Source organism: Leguminivora glycinivorella, chromosome 2 (genome assembly GCF_023078275.1).
Source record: "Leguminivora glycinivorella isolate SPB_JAAS2020 chromosome 2, LegGlyc_1.1, whole genome shotgun sequence".
Classification (NCBI taxonomy): Eukaryota; Metazoa; Arthropoda; class Insecta; order Lepidoptera; family Tortricidae; genus Leguminivora; species Leguminivora glycinivorella.
Window position 1 is genome coordinate 14,043,270 of NC_062972.1, and position 20,465 is coordinate 14,063,734.

Genomic DNA, 20,465 nt, shown 5'->3' on the forward strand with positions numbered 1-20,465 from the left:
CTTCTTGCCAACGATCCGGCAAAGTTTGGATGCCTTTCGCCCAGAACTCTGATGGCTGTGCCTCGAAAAAGTTGTTCAACTCCACCACACATCATGGAAATCATTGAACTGTTTACCCCGCAAATGTCGTTTCAGGGCTATAAACAAATGAAAGTCTGATGGTGCGAGGTCTGGAGAATAAGGTGGGTGGGGTATCGTCTCCCAGCCCAAGTTATGCAGCTGTTGGCGAACGGTAGATGCGACATGAGGTCGAGCGTTATCATGTAGTAAAATTATAGTTCGGTGAGCTGTGTTGAATATTTGTTAGCGTTTACAGTTTCATTGTGTAATAGTTCATGAAACAGCATGCCTTGCGAGTCCCAGAAACAACAAAGCAAAACTTTTAAGCGGTTCTTTTGACTCAGCTTCGGTTGAGTTGGTGGCGTTTCTTCTCGAGGCAGCCAAAAAGCACGACGTGTATCGTTCTCATAATAAATCCATGATTCATCTCCCGTAACCAGATCAGTCAAAAACTCTTTACGTCGGGGTCGCAGCAAAAGTGATTGACAGATGGCGACACGGACTGCACGACTGGCGTCGGTAAGGATGTGCGGTACCCATCAAGCCAAAACTTTTCGATACCCAAGCTCATGCAGATGGTATTCCACAGTGTGGTGACTGCAGTTAAGTGCTTCCGCTAATTCACGAGTAGTAGCATCAGGATTCGACTGTAGTTCGCGGCGTAAATCGTCATCATTGAATGCAGGTGGTCGCCCTGAGCGTGACTGACTTTCAAGGCTCCTGTCTCCTGATTTAAAACGGTCAAACCATCTGGACACCGTGGCATGGCTTGTACTTCCAGCGCCCAATGCAGTGTTGATATTGTCAGCCGCAGCCCGCGCACTGTGGCCTAACAAGTACTCGTATATAAGTAAAGTGTTCGAACTTGTCGCTCGTCCATTTTATTTAAATCTAACTAAACCAATCACGAGGGCGGCTTTATATACCCTCACATTAGAAGTACCTAGAATGTTCTACAACATACTAGAATATTATCGAAAACAATTAACTTAAGAAAGGAAATGTATAGAGTTTTGTAGAGTGTGTCATTACTTTTGTGCCAACCCAATACCTACTGCAGCTACAGAGGGCTGCAATACTAAACACCTGCAGAATTGTAAGAAAATTCTTACAAGATGAAAGTAGCACAGAATGAAACATATTTACATCTTAAATCCTTTTTATCCTTTATGTAATCTACTTGGCTTCAGCCCGCAGCTAACATTTATTACCAGCTTTTGCTGAGAAGAAAACACACTTTGGAAAATAATAATAAAAAAACAGTTAAACATCACAGAAATGACTCATAATCACTTCTCAGTGCTCATTCAACATTCTTTCATTTTACAGCACCGCAGCAGCCCGATCCAGAATGCCAGCTCGGCCGATAAAGCTATACTACTTGCCGCCGTCCCCGCCTTGTCGAGCGGTCATGCTGCTTGCCAGGGTCATGGGCCTGGAGCTCGACCTGGTGCTTACTAACATCATGGAGGGGCAACATATGACTCCCGAGTTTTTAAAGGTACTATTGGGCTTGAGTACTTACGTCGGCAACGCTTTATAAGTGTTGAAATGCCAACTTGCCATGAGTCGCAGCGAAGATACAGACTGTACACCGTCATAATAAGACAATGGTAATGTTTAACTTGGACAATGGCCTCGAAAAGGAAAAGCTTTAGATTAAACACCCAGTTTAATTTAGACCCAGTTTAGTTTAAATATCATAACAAAACTGCAATGCACTACCGTTCGCTAGTTTCCAGAAAGAAAAGCGACATCTCTCGGGAAATTGAGAAAACTATCAAGTAGGTAAGCGTTTTACACAGGTAATCAAGGGATTATTACACTTGACGTATTTGTATTGGCTTCGTGCGAAGTGCATGGAGGGGGTAAGCAAAGCGATCGCAGTGCTTGCGGTGGTCAAAATCGACACTGATTGTGGTTGTCATCTATCAAAACTCATAAAATATAATACAATGTGTAATGTTTGATATGGGGCATCAATGTTGTTTCGTTGTTAATTGTACAAATAATGGCATAAATAGTCGTTGCACGTTCTATGCGTTTCTTAGAGCACACTGGAAATTGGATCAAAGAACTAAATGGATAGCTACGGTGAAAAGAAAACGTAAGTGACATGTCAAAACAAAACATTATAATAAATTATATTTAAGCTTTGTTTACCTAATATTGTTCAATACGCTGTTAGTATTTTTCCTACCGTAAAAGATTATGCTTAAAGATTCAGGCCTAGCCTGGGAATAGGCCCGTGTCGGATATTTCTGTGGCCGCGGACATGACTTACGTTTACGCGGTACTTACGTTTAGATTTGTTTTATATGGCATTAACGGGGCGGAGGTTTAGCGAATACCATATCACTAGCTCGAAGAACTTGTACCATTACTCCTATGTTCTTCAAGATTCCTTATATGCCCTGCCAGCACCAATTTATTGACTCTTTCTGTAGTTTGGGGTTGGAAGTTTATACCTTGAGTAATGCTTTGGAAACTGATTTTTGGTATTATATCCATGTCTTTATAATCTATCTACCTAAATTACACTTGAAATAGTAGTTGTTGTTATTCGATTTATTTAAAATTAACGAAAAATCGTTAAAATATAATGTTTGTTTACATGTCATTTTTTGACATTTTCCACTTCAAGTTCACATGGTAGTGGGCGTAATTGTCGTGCACGTAGCCAATACCTAGTAACTACGAGTATACAGATCTTATAGAATAAAGCTGCGTCTCTTCGTTTGTATGTTCGCGGTAAACTCAAAATGTAATGAACGCATTTTCTGGAGTTTCTCCTATTAATAAAGATGTGATGCTCTCCAGCAACCTCAGGATTTAAGTATCGAAGCCGCGGGCAAAGGCTAGTTAACTATAATAATAATGAAATCGCAGTAAGGAACTTTATGTAGATTTCATTACTTTTTAGGATAAACAAGCAGCTGCATTAAGTAGTACACAATAGGTGCTGAATTTGTACTTACTTGAAATAATTTGTACCTACCCCTTTAGTTTAAGAGTAAAAGCCAAATAAAGTTGGGGTTGCTGGAGAGGATCCTCCCAGCAACCTCTACTCAATGTCCTCATAGTCTCCAACTTTTATAATAAATAAAGGCTAGAATATTTAGTGCACATGGTTTTATTTTACTTTAAGTAAACTCGGTCTAACTTCATGCATGGCAGTCGTCAAAAAACGTGTAAAATTAGCAGACGCCGGACATTGGTTTAAATTGGTTGTACCGTGGTACCAATAATAAAGTGGTGTGCGTGTGAATTTTAGTTTATCAATCACTTTTTTAGTGATCAAAAATAACATGCTGCATACGAAGGGTTAAGAAAACTTACTAGGTACAAATCTATTTTTATTATTTACTCCCCGTGCGAAACCCGTGCGAGTAACGTTAAATGAATAAACGTTAAATATTTTGTACACAGATGAACCCACAACACACAATACCAACGATGGATGACAATGGATTCATATTATGGGAAAGGTGAGAAGAATACTTCAATTAATTATTTGTATAATATTAATCACCTGTCTGGTTTTGAAAATAGTGAACTGAATTTATAATATTTTTCGATGGTCATGAAAATCGCTTTCAGATTTAAAAGAATTGGGTAAATTCATAAAATCATTTTGATCTTCCTTGGCTTGTGTTTTCAATGATAAACCCATCTCCCATCAAACCCTCTTGCACATCCCACCTTTTCTAATATTCAAAACTAATACCAGATTTTTTTATCTTGTAGTCGAGCAATAATGGCATACTTGGTGAACGCATATGGGCGTGACGACACCCTGTACCCGAAAAATCCTCGGCTCCGAGCGACTGTCGACAGCCGACTGAACTTTGACCAGGGGACACTCTTTCTTCGCTACTATAATTTATATGTAAGTAATTGGCTGTTAATCTTGCCAATTTGTGTGATTAAAGTGCCAGGTACTGTGTCTGTTGATGTCACTCTCTCTCTAAATAGAGATACGTTGTCGTTACGTACTTATATGATGATATACCTAACTAGAAAGTTGTATATAAAACTACACTTATGTACAGTCAACCAATCGGAACCCTAGGCCATTGTAGAACTATGTCATAGTGACGTTATAAATCAAATTGTAAGAACTCTCTTACTGCTTGTCATTTTGACATGGTTATAGAGTGGCCTAGGGTTCCAATTGGTTGACTGTACAAGTATCTATATTTAGAACAATTAGACTGTAATGTAACACTTACTTTTGGGGCGTCGTGACATCTGGTGCATATTGATACTGAATATATCTAGGTACTTACCTACTTGTTATACCAATTGGAACCCTAGGCCACTCTGCAACCATGTCAAAATGACAAGTGGTAAGAGATTCTTATAATCTGATTTATAATGACATGGCCTAGGGTTCCAATTGGTTGACTGTACTTGTGCTGCGCAATAATACTGCTTATGTAGCATGTAAATATTAGTTTTGACAACTGATAATATTGAAATTAAATACATTCCTTTCATTCAATTTTCTTCATTAGTATACAGACAACATAAAATCAACACTTTTGGTCAGCGCACACAATGCTTAATCGTGACAACCGGTCGACGACGGTCTGGCATGAGTCCTGATTTGTTCTTGAGTTATGGATGTTTTCTATGTATATTTTGCTTTGCTTAGTTGGACTGGATTAGTTTCCGTGAGGTGTCCACCAATATTTATTTATTTTATGCAGATGCCTATGATATTCCAAGGCGAGGAATATAACGAAGAAAATGCGGCCAAATTAGACGAAGCACTGGGGTGGCTGAACTCCTTCCTAGATGGACGAGCCTTCGTCGCCGGCGACAATATGACTATCGCCGACATCACTATGGTGGTCACTTTGACTAATATGGATGTAAGTTGTGGCTTTACAGATTTTTGCAAAACGTTTTTACGTTTTGATCAGACTAAAATAATTTCTTTTTTCGGGCATTTTTGGGTCTGACCATGATGATACAAAGACGATTGCCACTAGATTTTCTATTTATTTACACAGTACGTAATATTTATAAAGACAAAGATAATTTCTTTTGCAAGTAGGCATATTAATAATTTATAGTAAATGACGACGACCGGTCTGGCGCGTAGTGACCCTGCCTGCTACGCCGCGGTCCCGGGTTCGAATCCCGGTAAGGGCATTTATTTGTGTGATGAGCGCAGATATTTGTTCCTGAGTCATGGATGTTTTCTATGTATGTAATTATTTGTATATTATATATATCGTTGTCTGAGTACCTGCAACACAAGCCTTCATGAGCTTACCGTGGGACTCAGTCAATCTGTGTAAGAATATCCTATAATATTTATTTATATTTATTTATTTATAGTAAATTATTAAATACGACTTATAGCTCTTAATTTCACAAATGCCCATGTTTTGACGGCAGGGATAAATTCGTTAGATTCCCTCAGGTGCCATAAATATAGGCACGCCGATATACTTCATCGAAAAACAATACAAAAGAAAAATAATTTTATTTTTCTAGATATGCCCAAGAATTTCACGATCTGCCTAACCATAATACTTATGGAATATTGTGCAATTATATACCCTGGCCTCGAATTACGTAACTTAGCTTAGCTAGGTCATTATAGTACAGTAAACCAATTGGAACCCTAGGCCACTGTAGAACTATGTCATAGTGACGTCAGATTGTAATAAAAAATCTCTTACTCCTTGTCATTTTGGCATGGTTCTAGAGTGGCCTAGGGTTCTAATTGGTTGACTGTACATATATCATGTCTAGTGACTGATCATAGTCTAATTGTCTATTATTAAATACTAATTTTCTAGTTAGCTTAGTAGTTTTCAATAGCAAAATGGTACTTTAAGCTAAATACACAACCATAAATATCCTTGAATCAGACTTCAATCATCCCACTTTTAATGTTGGTTTAGTGTAGGTAAGTTGACTTGAATTAAATTGGAAACAGTTATCAAATTACTTACAAACATTTTGATTAACTTCATAACTTCCTTTTCTACGAACGTAACCCGCTTAAAATATTTTTAAATATGTCTGAGCCTCAAGGGAGTTTTATAGTTAAAATCATATACTTGTTCGTTTCAGGCATTCGGTTACGACTTCAGTGCCCACGAGAACGTGACGAAATGGTTCGAAAGAATGAAGAAGTCTTTGGAGCCCTACGGATATAAAGATATAGACGTAACAGGTTCAAAAATACTAGCCTCTTTCTTAAAGAAAGATTAAATTATCGCACAAAAAAGTACGGTAGACCAAAAAGTACATTTTTTAAATTAAGTATTGTTAGATTTTGGTATTCAAATTAAAATTTAATTAGAAGGATCAATTTTATAAGATAAACAGTGTATACCGTGGAAGAGCGGTGCTCTCTTAGCACAAGTGTTTCCTCACTTAAAAAGAGGCACCAGCGCAGATACTTTGTAAAACATTTGTTGATACAGAATAAAACATTTTTATTTTATTTTATTATATTATTATAATTGTTTGTACAACGCTTGCCTACGTCGTTATGTTTATTGTTACAGAAGAGTGAACATCAGAAATGTTATGTTAGGTATATTAAGTTATACTGAAAGAAAAATTGCTCTCTAATTTTATTGTTCTAACTTACTATCGAATACCTTAGCACAAATTATTAATAGGACACCTGGCTATTGTTAATTTATATAATTATTAATTTATTACAATTAGAATAAGTACCTATAACAAAGTTATTTAGCACAATTATCACATTGCAAATAAACACACCGACATTTCCCAATTCGAACTTTAAGAGTACGATCTGTACTTATGGTATTATGTCAGTGTTATATTGACGATTTTGTTTGAAGAAACGTCATTTTTGACACTAACGTAATATATGATCCGTATCGTATTTAGACTAAAATTATTATTTAAAGTATGTACATATCTTAAAGTTCGAATAGAACATAGAACACATCTGTAACACCAGAAGCCAATCAAAATACACACAATGTTAAAAAGTACAATTCGCATTTTGTTAGTTACGTTTACCTGAAAAAAAAACTACACATATGCAATATTGCCCTAAAAACTTACAAAAGATGATTATTTTCTGTTTAATTTCTCAATAAAATTTTATAAAAAGTATACAATGAGTTTTATTTCCAAATTAAAAAAGTAATTATAAATTATAAACAGCTTGAGTCACTGTTTTAACTATATTCATTACACTCATAATATCAAAACATACAAAACCTGTAAAATCCCATTTGATTGATTGCTAAATACATAAAACAAAATAATTGTTGAAACCTTTAATAAACATATACCGAAGTAAAATGAATTCGTTAAACAATAATCTAGCGGCAGCAGTCCAATATTGTAAATAACCGCGGGATCGACTTCCTAAATCGTTTTAGGGGGACGCGCCTGCGCCAGCGCGGCGAGGTGGCGACGCCAGCAGTTCCAGAGCGCCGTCCGGTCGCACGAGAACGGCCGTTTGTTGATGCAGCGCAGGTAGCCATTTCATCACAACAATGCGCCGGCGACCGCGGCCGGCCGTGCACCGTTAACGTTTTCAAAACAACGTTCGATTGTTACAATTTGAAAAATCCACCACAAAAAGACCAAACAGGCCGCTCGATTCATAAACATTCCTTAGCACTATCGAGTGCTGTCGTGTCTCGGCTTTCGTTTGTGAAGATAAGTAAAGAAAATGAAAATGTAGTGAGTTCTGTGTTGAGCATTCATGATAACGTTTCGGATTATCACACCATGCTGTTTTATGTGCGTATTATGCATAAATAATTCCTTTGTATTGTTTCTTTTACCTACATTTTATTTTATTATCTTGTTTTTCTTTGAGTCTAGTCATAATATCACTAGGTAAAGTTACCTAATAGAATTTTAATTATCTGATAAAATTAATCAATTCCAATTACCTATTAAAAACGTACAACGTATGGTAACTGATTATATGGTTCAATAAACTTTTAAATTTCATCTCCATGCAAACGTTTTCATTTAAATTTGAATACAATTTTGGAGGAGGTATATAATGTGTCAGTGGAATTACTCGTAATATTGCTTTTTGTTTAATCACTTGCATCTTAAATGAAATTGACAACTACTTACATAAAATTAAGTTAGTGTTATATTTCTTCATATTTTTGAGATAGCAACAAGAATTCATTAAAAGGCCGACAGCGACAGCTGGTACCAGTGTCGAGAGGATGCGACCATTATTTCAATATACTGGGGCCATTGTTGAATTATATCCACGTGATACTAGATGTTTTATAGATTCGTGCATTACTCGTATCGGTGTCCATTCCTCTCATGTCCAGATCAACCGGATAATATACGGCGTTATGCAACATCCTGCCCTTACTGCAAGTACTTCATAATGCGTAGGTACACTGGAGCTTAGATTACCGATAAGGCCACATACGCTAATGTATACTTACCTCCCTCAACTCATTGTTAACTCTATTCTTGACAAACATAATTGTTACAGCAATTAACATGTACTGTAGCCTTCGCAGTATCACTGACAATAGGAGTTCGGGTGTCGATTCACGCTAATCCTACGTCAGACATGTCAGGGGATGAGCTTGTGACACCGAAAAGCAACAAAACAGTGGATACATCGGCGGCAGATGAAAGTGGTCACGAAGAAATCGACATTGAAGAAATAAAAGACAAAAAGTTTCTAGACGATGCCATGAGATCAGTACTAGACCCAAACACTATGATAATTAGTAACGATGATGTACAAAATTTTAAATCTCAGTTAAATGAGATAGATAGCGAGAATATGACTTTAGATAGTTTTATGGAAAACATGGACAAGCTAAGTTTAGAAGTATGTAAAACTTCCCAGGATGCCTTGTGGGACTACGTCACAAATATTAATGACGAAGTAAAGAAAAATAAAATGGTACAGCAATCAAAATGTATTGTGTCTAAAAAGATTGTAGTAAAATATAGTTTTAAAGATCTACCCGTTTACTGGTACATTTCAGGTTCGAGTGGCAGCAGAAGAAGATGAAATAAAGAAAAAATATTGGAATATAATAAAAACAAAATATTTACAAGAAATACCGAATTTAAACGATTCTAAAATCAATAGAAAGATTCGCATAATCAAAGAAAGGGGGACAAATGTTCAAATGCCTCAGAGTAAAGTATGAATTGAATTAATATCGTAAACAGTTATGCTTTATCATTATCATATAAATTGCATGTATTATGTTTTATTGATTATCAATTCTTTTGTGTTCAGCAACGTGAAGAAATAGATACAATGCAGCGTATATGGAGCAGAGTGTCCGTGTGTGCATATAATGCAACGGTATGCTCGGACGATTCGTTACGAACTATGAGCGGTTAGTCATCTGATACCTACTCGTAGTTATTTAATTTTAGTTTTAGTCATCCAGAGATGGCGTTAAAGCAGTAGAAATTGACTCTCATGCATACAAAATTCTAAGCATGGAAGGTTACTTAGTTTAATCTCTGTAACAGATCGGTACTATACCTATAATATTGCTATTATTAAAAATGTGAAGTATAGGTAAAGTGGTAGGTGCTGCAGGTGATCTTAGTGTCAGAAGTCATGCTCTGATAGTAAGTGTGTGAGCCAAATAGAGACCAAGTAATAGGTGCGGTAAATGTATAATAGGTATGGGAGTATAATAATCTTTTTTTCTAAAAACATACATATTTAATACATACTCACACTTAAATTACTCAATTAATATTTGCTTCTTTTAGATATCATATCCATATTCAAAACCAGTAACGATTCCAAAGAACTAGCATATTACTGGAAAGCTTATAGGGATAGTACTGGCAGGAAAATTCGCCCCATATTCAAGGATTATGTAATGAGAATGAATCGAGTGGCTGAATCGGAAAACTTTACTGACGCTGGAGACATGTGGCGATATGCCTTCGAAGACGAACATTTTGTAGAAAATGTCGACAAAATGTGGAATGAAATTAAACCCTTGTATGATCTGTTACACGACTATGTCAAGGCAAAGCTGAAGAAGATTTACAAGGTAGATTTACAGTGCAATGATGGCCTTATCCCAGCGCATATTCTAGGTAAGTTCAAATTTATATGATTAGCCAGTCAATTCAATTGTTGCCGTAGATAGGTAGAAAGTACCACGACGTGTCTGGAACCTCGCTCGATTATAGCATGAAGACGGCTGCTGAAGGATTTTAGTGGGTATACACGGATCTCATCAGCCTAAGTAGGAACTCCACATAACCACCCCAGTTTCTACGACGCGAAACGCCACCGAAACGCTGCAGAAAGAAGTCTGGACCTGTCGCGCCAATACGCAAGAGCGATAGAGATAGCAACGAAAGAGATATTATTGTGAGCGTTTCGTGAGCGTTTGTGTATTCGGCTAAGCACACAGGCCCGTCCCTGCGCCTGGGTAGTATGTGTAATGCATTTATTTCCCCTGAAAAAGGTACCTATGCATTTTGCTAAAAATATTAAAAGATCGGTCTCCATCGTGTTTCAGTATTACGATCACACCATTTTCCTGTGTTTAACTTTTGCTGAGGACAAATTCAATAATTTTACAATCAACATTTAATTAAAGAAGATAATAAAACATAAAACCTGTTCAAATATTATGACCTGAATTGAATTTTGAGGAAATTACTTCATTTATGAGTAAAACAATTATTACCAGATCAGAGCTAACCTGATTCTGATGCCATTGATCACTATTAAAGTAAAAAAAACCGGCCAAGAGCGTGTCGGGCCACGCTCAGTGTAGGGTTCCGTAGTTTTCCGTATTTTTCTCAAAAACGACTGAACCTATCAAGTTCAAAACAATTTTCCTAGAAAGTCTTTATAATGTTCTACTTTTGTGATTTTTTTCATATTTTTTAAACATATATGGTTCAAAAGTTAGAGGGGTGGGGGGACGCACTTTTTTTTCCTTTGGGAGCGATTATTTCCGAAAATATTAATATTATCAAAAAACGATCTTAGTAAACCCTTATTCATTTTTAAATACCTATCCAACAATATATCACACGTTGGGGTTGGAATGAAAAAAAAATATCAGCCCCCACTTTATATGTAGGGGGGGGTACCCTTATAAAACATTTTTTTCCATTTTTTATTTTTGCACTTTGTTGGCGTGATTGATATACATATTGGTACCAAATTTCAGCTTTCTAGTGCTAACGGTTTCTGAGATTATCCGCGGACGGACGGACGGACAGACAGACATGGCGAAACTATAAGGGTTCCTAGTTGACTACGGAACCCTAAAAAGTATTTCATCAATATGTTAATAATTATGTTATTATGTAGAGTAGTCGTGATTTTGTAAATGATTATAATATTTTATTTCATGTTTAAAACAACATAAATAAATACATGTAGATACGAAACTTGAGCTTATGATTTACGAAAATTTATACGATTAATCCTATAAACCGTCTAGTAGCTGTAAATCAAAATTAATTAATTTTATATGTATAAAGTTTAACATTGAAAATGTAATGCGCCTGTAGTAAGAGTCACGGCAAAATGTCATCAGCTTTTAAAATGTAATGTTTCAGGTAACTTATGGGCTCAAGAGTGGCAAGCCATCTATCCCCTAGTAGCCGCATACCCAGAAGTGGTCAGGCCGAAAGTGCAAAATAACGAGACCCTTCATTCTAAAGACTTGTTCGATGCGGTGGACCAATTCCACCAGTCCCTCGGGTTTGAAAGCGCCATTGAGTCCTATCGTGGAATCACTGATACAATGGCTACAGCTAACTGCTTGCCTTCGAGCCATGACATGTGTGATGGAGCTAATTACAGGTAAAATAAAGACACACACACGTTTTGGTTTTCAAAACATGTATGAAATCATTAGTTTAATCTTTATACATAAAATGAAAACACATAATATTATACCTACTCAATAAGCCTTAGTCAAGGAAATTATAATATTTTCTAATATTCCAAGAGTTTCTCAGTAAATTATTTTTATAGGCATACAAAACTCTACTCATAGCGTTGTGTTTCTGCCGATGAGTAAGGCTGCCAAAAGGTGCGTTACCTAGGGTCGGCATCGCGAATTCAACACTTTTGGGGTTGTCGCAGACATCCATAGGATAAGGACTGCAATGCATTAGGCGAGTTGTATGCTTATTTGCGGAATAGCATGAAAACATATCTGTAAAACAGATTAGGAATTTGTTTTCGAAATTAAGTGGTCGTCAATGATTTTTATGAGGCCTAACTTTAGTGATGCTTCAATATCGGCGTAGTCGAGTAGGTACAGGGTTCGAGTAGTAATTCGTTAATATTAAATTAATAATAACATAAAAAAGCTGTAGTGGCGTGTTTGACCATGTTTCTTTTATTCAACTTTCAGGATAAAATGGTGCGGAGAGAAAATCACAGATGTGGCGGTGGGGTTGTCCCGGGCCGCAAGGCTGCTAGGACACGTCCAGTACTTCAAGCACTATCGCCACCTGCCTCCTTTGTATCGAGATGGCCCTAATCCAGGTAAGCATTATTTTAGGCTTAATGTTATGAAACTGAGGAGATGACGGGTGATAGGTATGGAAGAGGAAGAATCGCTGCCCGACACCAAATGAATGAGATAAGGGTAAGCAAACGATGATGATGATGGTGTTATGAAACTGAGGAGTTCTTCCGCCAATAGCCCATGTGACACCCCTTGAGTTGCAGGCGTCCATAGGTTACGGTGACCGCTTTCCATCAGGCGGACCGTATACCTGTTTGCCACCGACGTGGAATAAAAAAAAAGGAAACTGTTTTGGCTTGAAGAGCTTGTGCTCTTCATGAACAACTTTTTTAACAATAGGCTGGACTTATTGACATTAATTGATTTGTAGCCACTGAGGGCTGTAGTCATAGCTTAATCTTAATTGTAATAAAGAACGACATCAGCAACAAACCTATTTAAGTAAGCCCACGACATAATTTCACGAAAATCGACTGGTGATTTCGACCCGTAGAAAGAAGATTCGAAAGTGGCAAAAACTTTTACTCAAGCTGAAGCTAAGACTTTTATCAATGTTTGGTCTAATAGTCTTGGTAAAACGTTGAAAATCAGATAATTGTTATCAAACCCCTTGTGTGAACTACTTGTCTTATTAACATAGCGGAAAATTGACTAACAAAATGATACTCGTTATTCCATGATCTAATAATATTTAATAAGCAAGCATCCACCTACTTTTTTGTTTTAATTGTGTATTTTTTCTAACTACTTAAATTGAAACATTTAGATTTTACTATTATAAATATTTTAAAATCATTTCCAGCATTCCACGACGCAATCTCAGACATCGTAGCTGTCCAGCTGACTTCGCCAAGCCACTTGAAGACCCTGAGTTTCGTAAAAGTGGAAGCCAGCCCTGAAGTGACTATGAACCACCTGCTCTGGGTGGCTTTAGAGAAACTACCCTTGATGGCATATGCATACGTGTTGGATAAGTGGCGGTGGGATGTCTTTGGCAACAGCAGCGTTCAAAATTGGAACCAGCATTGGTGGGATCTTAGGTGAGGCAATGTTGAGATTTCAAACATGTATCTTTTTGCTATAGTCATACTAGTTATGAAAAAAAAGCTGCACTTTTGGATGGAAGCAAGACGCTTTTCATGGTGATAGTAGACATCATAGTAAAACGATTTTTTCCGAGGATATCGAAATTTCATCCCTTAGGAAGCCGAGCGTAGCGAGGTGTTTTATGATAATTAAAAAAATTCTATCTTTTTATTGTGTAGTCCGATTTTGACAAAACGTATCTCAAATGAAAGATATTAATTTGTGTAATTAAAAAAAATACAAAGAAAAAAATTTTGAAAGAAAAGTAAGAAAAAAATTAAAAAAAGTAAATTTACGTCTCGCACTGAATAACTTCAAAGAATGGCAGACAAAATGTACAATGTCGATATACGAGTTTTTTTTAATCGAAGACAGATAAATTTGTAGTTGAAAACTGAAGACCGCATTGAAATCGGATTAGCATTTTTTAAGATACAAGTTGCCAAAGTTGGGAAAGATCGCTTTATATGGCCACTTTGAAATTCCTTTGCCAGAAAGTCAGAAATAATAAGTTTTTCTGACACAGAAAAATACATAGTAACAGTACACATCAAAATAAAATTAAAAATTCCGAGGATATTATAATTTCATCCCTTAGAACGTCGAGCGTAGCGAGGTCGGGTACGAAAACCGAAAAAAAATGTAAGAAAAATATAATGTTTCTGACTTTCTGCCTAAGGAATTTATAAGCGACCATATAAACAAACTAAGCCAACTTTGACAACTTGCATCTTAAAAACTACTGATTCGATTTCGATTCGGTTTTTAGTTTATAATCATGCATTTATTTGTCTTTAATTTAAAAAATCATATATCGAAATTATACACCGTGTCTACCGTTTTTTGCGGTTATTCAGAGTGATACGAAAATTAAGGTTTTTTTTTTTAAATCTTACATTTTTTTCCAATTTTTTTCAATATTTTTTTTTAAGTTATATAAAGCAATACCTTTCAAATGAAACATGTTTTGTCAAAATCGGACGACGTACAAAAAAATGAGATTTTTTTCTCGGTTTTCGTAACCGACCTCGCTACGCTCGTCGTTCTAAGGGATGAAATTATAATATCCTCGGAATTTTTAATTTTATTTTGATGTGTACTGTTACTATGTATTTTTCTGTGTCAGAAAAACATATTATTTCTGACTTTCTGGCAAAGGAAATTCAAAGTGGCCATATAAAGCGATCTTTCCCAACTTTGGCAACTTGTATCTTAAAAAATGCTAATCTGATTTCGATGCGGTCTTCAGTTTTCAACTAAAAAATTATCTGTCTTCGATTTAGAAAAACTCGTATATCGACATTGTACATTTTGTCTGTCATTCTTTGAAGTTATTCAGTGCGAGACGTAAATTTACTTTTTTTATTTTTTTATTACTTTTCTTTCAAATTTTTTTTCTTTATATTTTTTTTTAAATTACAAAAATTAATACCATTTGAGATACGTTTTGTCAAAATCGGACGATACAATAAAAAGATAGAATTTTTTTAATTTTCATAAAACACCTCGCTACGCTCGGCTTCCTAAGGGATGAAATTTCGATATCCTCGGAAAAAATCGTTTACTATGATGTCTACTATCACCATGCAAAGCGGCTTGCTTCCATCCAAAAGTGCAGCTTTTGGCCAAAAATTCTCCATAACAAGTATGACTACTATTGTTAAGTTAGCAGCGTATTAAGCCAAGTTAAAAGGAAAGAATTGGCGTCACAACAACTGTTGTGTGATTTGTGTGTTATTATATTACACGGATCAACTTTTGACCTCAGCTTATTTCATAATTCATATGAAATGATCAAAATAATATTATTATATTTTTCTTTTTCTTTATTTATCTTTTTTCTTATGCTAGGTTTTTTACAATATGAGTATAAAAGTAAAATAAAAAAAAACACTTACAAAACAATATAAAAAGATATAAACATATTATAAAAAAATATTTATAAATAATTAAATATTTTTCTTATTATTGAACTTGGTTCTCCTTTCAAATTTATCTCTTGTCTTTTTAAGATTAGTTTTAATTTTTTTTTCTTTATGATATTATTATTTTTGTATTTTGACATTAATTATTTTTGAATTGAATTTGAATTGACTTGAATTTGAGATGGGATAGTATCCTATTTAACAAATTTATTGTATGAAATTCGGAAGGATATATTTTATATTATTTATGTTCGTCGAATAAATATGTATAAAAACGCTGGTAAAAAATTAGTTTAGTTACTTTTTAGTAGTCAATACTATTAATACCGAACGATAACACCATGACAAAAAAATCATTTTGATTAGATTATTTTGCCTGGTAGGATGACCATTCTAATTATTTCCAAGGTTGGCATGAGGCTCGATTGGAAATTCGTAGGTACAAACGTATCTATCATGAAGTACTCAATAAAAGACTAACTAAATGAGAAATAACCTTTAGACCAGTTGAATTAGATTTTTCCTAAGAATAAATTGCCAGCATGCTGTAAATGTTCTTTTTCTACTCCCGTGTTGTTATTCGTCATTTACCGTGTCGTGCATAGATCGTTAAAACCCTACATAAAAGATGCCCGCCCCCGGCCGGCGCCCCGCGCACCCACGCATACGATATAGCTCTTACAGCATTGTTAGGTAGCTTTTAAGGAATATAGCGGGCCGCGGGGCGCCGGCCGGGGGCGGGCGGCGGCGCGGGGAAGTGCGAGCGACAGGGTGAGTGCAGAAACATTGCAGAGGACAAGTCAAAATACTTGTAGGAAACCACAGAACTTAATTTAGATAGAAGAAACAAATTCATATATTTGTATAGGGGCCGAGCGTGTCAAATTTTGTACTGAAGTTGATTCTTGCCTGTAATTTTAAATATGTCTCAGGCTCTTGATTGTTCATAATTTTTGTGTTGTTGCAATTGAATATCACGTAACGAGGCATTTTTTATGTTTTGGTTGACTTCAACTTACAAAAATTGACGCCCGAAAGCTGCAAGCTGCGAGTAAAGACGGACAACTCAGTGGATTTCACTGAGTTCATTTGACACGCTAAGTAGATACGTTTGCTTGATCTATGGTATATATGACATCTGTGTAGGAAACAGTGCGAATTTCACGAAAGTTATTCTAGAAAACTATTCAAAAGTATGTGCATGGTCGTAGAAAAAGTATTGTATGCAACGGTGTTTAAGGTGGCTCGCCTAGGTTACCCGAAGCTCAGGCTGCGTTAGATGGCGTTAATCTGCAAATTACCAGTCTTATTTTTTTTGTGGAGTCGTACAGGCATTTATATACTTTCAATTATGTTTCGCGAACATTTGATATTAAAATTGACGTATTACAACAAACATTCAACTTCTCATTGTAACGTTAATCCCCTTAATGTAGATAAATTTACTATTTTACACTATTTTTAAGTACCACTCACACATACAAACAGTGTTTTTGTATTCCTTCTAGTCGATAATTTCACGCGACGACAGCTTGTTTAAATAGCCTTGCGGTAAATACGTGCCATCGCATGATTTGCATGGAAGTACTGGGTTCGAATCCAGGACTTTTTCTCTTTTTTTTTTTTAATACTACGTCGGTGGCAAACAAGCATACGGTCCGCCTGATGGAAAGCGGTCACCGTAACCTATGGACGCCTGCAACTCAAAGAGTGTCGCATGCGCGTTGCCGCCCCATTAGAAACTTGTACACTCCCCTTTGCTGCGTGTGCACAGTAAAAAGGAGTGTAGGTACAAGTTCAAAGGAGGGTTTGGGTTGCCGACGACTCAAAGGACAATAGACGGAACAAATTAGTTCCGTAAGTCCTCCCGTCGTCAGCACCCCACACCCTCGTTGAGCTCTGGCAGCCTTACTCACCGGCAGGAACACAACACTATGAGACACTATTTTTTGTTTTATTATTATACATAAATGTATATGTACTCGTGCAGTAGTTACTGAGCGTTTTCCACAAAAAAGATTAAAAACCTATTCTCTTACATGGTAATAATTTTTGGGTTCGTCGAACTTAGAATTTCTAACATAATTATCCTAATTTGATATTTTAAAAAAATCCAAAAAAGTATAGATAAATTTTAGTTTCTAAACTACGATTCGAATGTTTTTTTTTCTAATTGTTTATTTTCGATGGAGCAAGGGTATTCAAATCGCTTTTGAAATCTTAAATTAGTAAATGAAAATGCAATAGTTAACTGAGTAACGTAATGCTTTAAAAACTCAAGTGGACTTTTTTTATCTAAGGAGTAATTTCGATAAAATATTATATTTAGCGAGGGTATTAAAAGTTGTGTTTTATATCTCAACTTAATAAATAGAAAATCAAAATGACAATAAAAAAATCAATATGTTCTCTAAGATAAAATTGATCCTTCGGCTCTCCATTCTTGCTCGGTCAATAAAAAATACGAAATTTATGTCCAAAAAAATACAAAAAGTTTATAGAATCCTGGGTATCGAACGCACCTTCACGGCGTGACAGACGACTATTCACCAACGACGCCATTACATAACACGCTGTTACCGACGAAATTGGGCTATACATATATAATTATTGAAATATAAATAATAATGTCAAATCCATACTAATATTACAAATGGGAAAGGGTGTGTGTCTGTTTGTTTGTCCGTCTTTCACGGCAAAACCGGAGCGACGAATTGACGTGATTATTTAAGGGGATTTAGTTGAAGGGATGGAGAGTGACATAGGCTACCTTTTGTCTCTTTCTTACGCGAGTGAAGCCGCGGTCAAAAGCTAGTTTATTATAAATGGGAACAGCTGGTTACTCTATAATCTGAAGTGGAAGAATTCGTTGTATCACCAAAGATAATGTGTGTTTGTTTGTTTGTCCGTCTTTCACGGCCAAACGGAGCGACGGATTGACATGTTTTTTAAGTGGAGATAGTTGAAGATAGATAGATAGATAGATAGATATACGTTTATTTGTTTGTCACAATACACACAGAATACACAAAAGAAATAAGTTACAAAAAAGAATTAGAATACATAATAAGCAAATTGGAAAACAGGAAATTACACAGATTTTTACCATAGCGCGCGTACTATGATACTCTGCGCGTCGCAACAAGACAAAAGGGTTACGGCTCAGTATTACGCTACGCCCTGAGGCAGCAGCACTGATATTCTGCCGGAACCGGATCAGATCACGATAACACATAATTGATTGAATAAGAAATATTGTAAAGAAATGAATTATTGAAGGGATGGAGAGTGACATATGCTACTTTTGTCTCTTTCTAACGCAAGCGAAGCCGCGGGCAAAAGGTAGTACAGCACGGGTAGCATGGTCGCGCGATAGACGATAAAATATCAGGCCGTCCCTGTCGCACTATTAGTAAGTGCGATTATAGGGACGGCCAGATGTTTTATCATTTATCGCGCGACCATAATTGCCTGCCTGGACCAGATTATATTGATGATAATTATTATTTGTAACCATTTAGTTAATATTGTCTTCAGTTACCGCGATAGTTAATACTCATGAAATAAAAACTATGAAAACGGATTAAATCGCGTATAATGAGTTTAAAATTCATCCCGATGTTTCAAACACTTTACAGCGTTCGTGGTCAACGGGTGACTGAGGAAAAATTACAATGTGCAAAAGCTACCCATATTCTTGTATATAACCATTTAGTTGTTGAAGAAAAACATTCACACAACAATAACATAGGTCAACCAGCTCAGTAAATGCAAGACTTTACTAATACTATGCCCGCACTATGACCTATGTATAATGTATTATACCAGACGTGTAATATTTTATTTTATCAACAAAGGCATAATAGGATTGTATTGTATTTTTGTATGAAAATAAAAAATAGGAAAGCAATATAGTAATAGTCAAATATTCCATTAAAAAAATAAAAAATACTTAATAAGTCCATAAAAGTTCAAATGATTAAAAAAAACTTCGGACTCGAACCCACGATCTTCTGCATCATAGTCGGTCGTTTGACCGAGACGCCATTTCGATTTACATTAGCAGTGTCGAAATACACGATATGTATCTTTGTTGACAAAATGCGTCATTATTTCTGAGTCTGCTTGAGTTAACTAAACCAATATCTTTAAATAATTACTTGTCAAGAGCCAAATGTCACTGATGACAATGTCAACTAAAAATGCGCGAAATATGACGGCTCTGTGTCTGTACACAAAATTTGGCACGCACATTTACGTAAAATTAATAAAAAATTCACATGGATTTTTCCATGATTTCTGTATGAAACAATGTATTTCATTCACTACTGCGACGACGGATAATGTATAGTAGATGTATGCGCATATTTTTATTTAGTTGTAGTGTGCGGTGACTAAATAAATGGTAGATGTTTTTTGTATGGAAAGCGAGCCACCTTAACTGAGTCAAAAAATACTCGTGGCGTCTTAATAACAATTTTCGGCTTCGCCTCAAATTGTTACCCACGCCACTCGTCTTTTTTGACCTCCTTTAAACGCCTGTTGCATAAAATACTATAATTATTACGTAGGTACCTATATGATTCTAAATGAGTCCAGGAAGTACCCTGATGTAGATTCGTGTTAAATGGTAGCCAAATATTAAATTTCACGATTTTTGGTATGACGAATTGACGATGATAACTCCAATTTGTCTGGCCTATACTGTTTAGCTTTACATTAAAAGACTTCGGTATCTTTGCCCTCCTTCAACATACATATCGAGAGTTTAATGGTGAAACCTGATAAATAGAGATAATTTGTCCTTGAAATAACAACATTGGAAGAGATCCCTTATAGGGATAAGCTCGCCTTTGTATCTCTATTTCTACAAATTGTATATAAACTGCTGTACACAATA

The 20,465-nt window shown here is 35.9% G+C and overlaps 3 protein-coding genes across 6 annotated transcripts in view; 2 read left to right on the forward strand and 1 right to left on the reverse strand.

The window, feature by feature from the left end:
- The window catches only part of LOC125237328 (glutathione S-transferase 1-like), an 11,850-nt gene extending 4,736 nt beyond the window's left edge, over positions 1-7,114 (forward strand). The window contains exons 3-7 of one of the 2 annotated variants that reach the window (XM_048144328.1): positions 1,390-1,561; positions 3,490-3,548; positions 3,808-3,949; positions 4,773-4,937; positions 6,154-7,114. In XM_048144328.1, the coding sequence (XP_048000285.1) occupies positions 1,390-1,561; positions 3,490-3,548; positions 3,808-3,949; positions 4,773-4,937; positions 6,154-6,294 (679 nt within the window). In that variant the 3' untranslated portion in view covers positions 6,295-7,114. The remainder of the gene's footprint in view (positions 1-1,389; positions 1,562-3,489; positions 3,549-3,807; positions 3,950-4,772; positions 4,938-6,153) is intronic. The other variant, XM_048144322.1, reaches the window with a different exon arrangement.
- LOC125237340 overlaps positions 1-7,421 on the reverse strand; it is a 22,714-nt gene extending 15,293 nt beyond the window's left edge. Inside the window, exon 1 of the mRNA XM_048144336.1 lies at positions 7,288-7,421. The gene's annotated coding sequence lies outside the window, so the exon portion shown is untranslated. The remainder of the gene's footprint in view (positions 1-7,287) is intronic.
- Positions 7,421-20,465, forward strand: part of LOC125237315 (angiotensin-converting enzyme-like) — a 20,834-nt gene continuing 7,789 nt past the window's right edge. For all 3 annotated transcript variants that reach the window (XM_048144307.1, XM_048144313.1, XM_048144318.1), the window contains exons 1-8: positions 7,421-7,818; positions 8,549-8,971; positions 9,057-9,218; positions 9,317-9,419; positions 9,808-10,143; positions 11,632-11,878; positions 12,438-12,571; positions 13,357-13,594. In XM_048144307.1, coding sequence (XP_048000264.1) covers positions 7,807-7,818; positions 8,549-8,971; positions 9,057-9,218; positions 9,317-9,419; positions 9,808-10,143; positions 11,632-11,878; positions 12,438-12,571; positions 13,357-13,594 — 1,655 coding nt within the window. In that variant the 5' untranslated portion in view covers positions 7,421-7,806. The remainder of the gene's footprint in view (positions 7,819-8,548; positions 8,972-9,056; positions 9,219-9,316; positions 9,420-9,807; positions 10,144-11,631; positions 11,879-12,437; positions 12,572-13,356; positions 13,595-20,465) is intronic.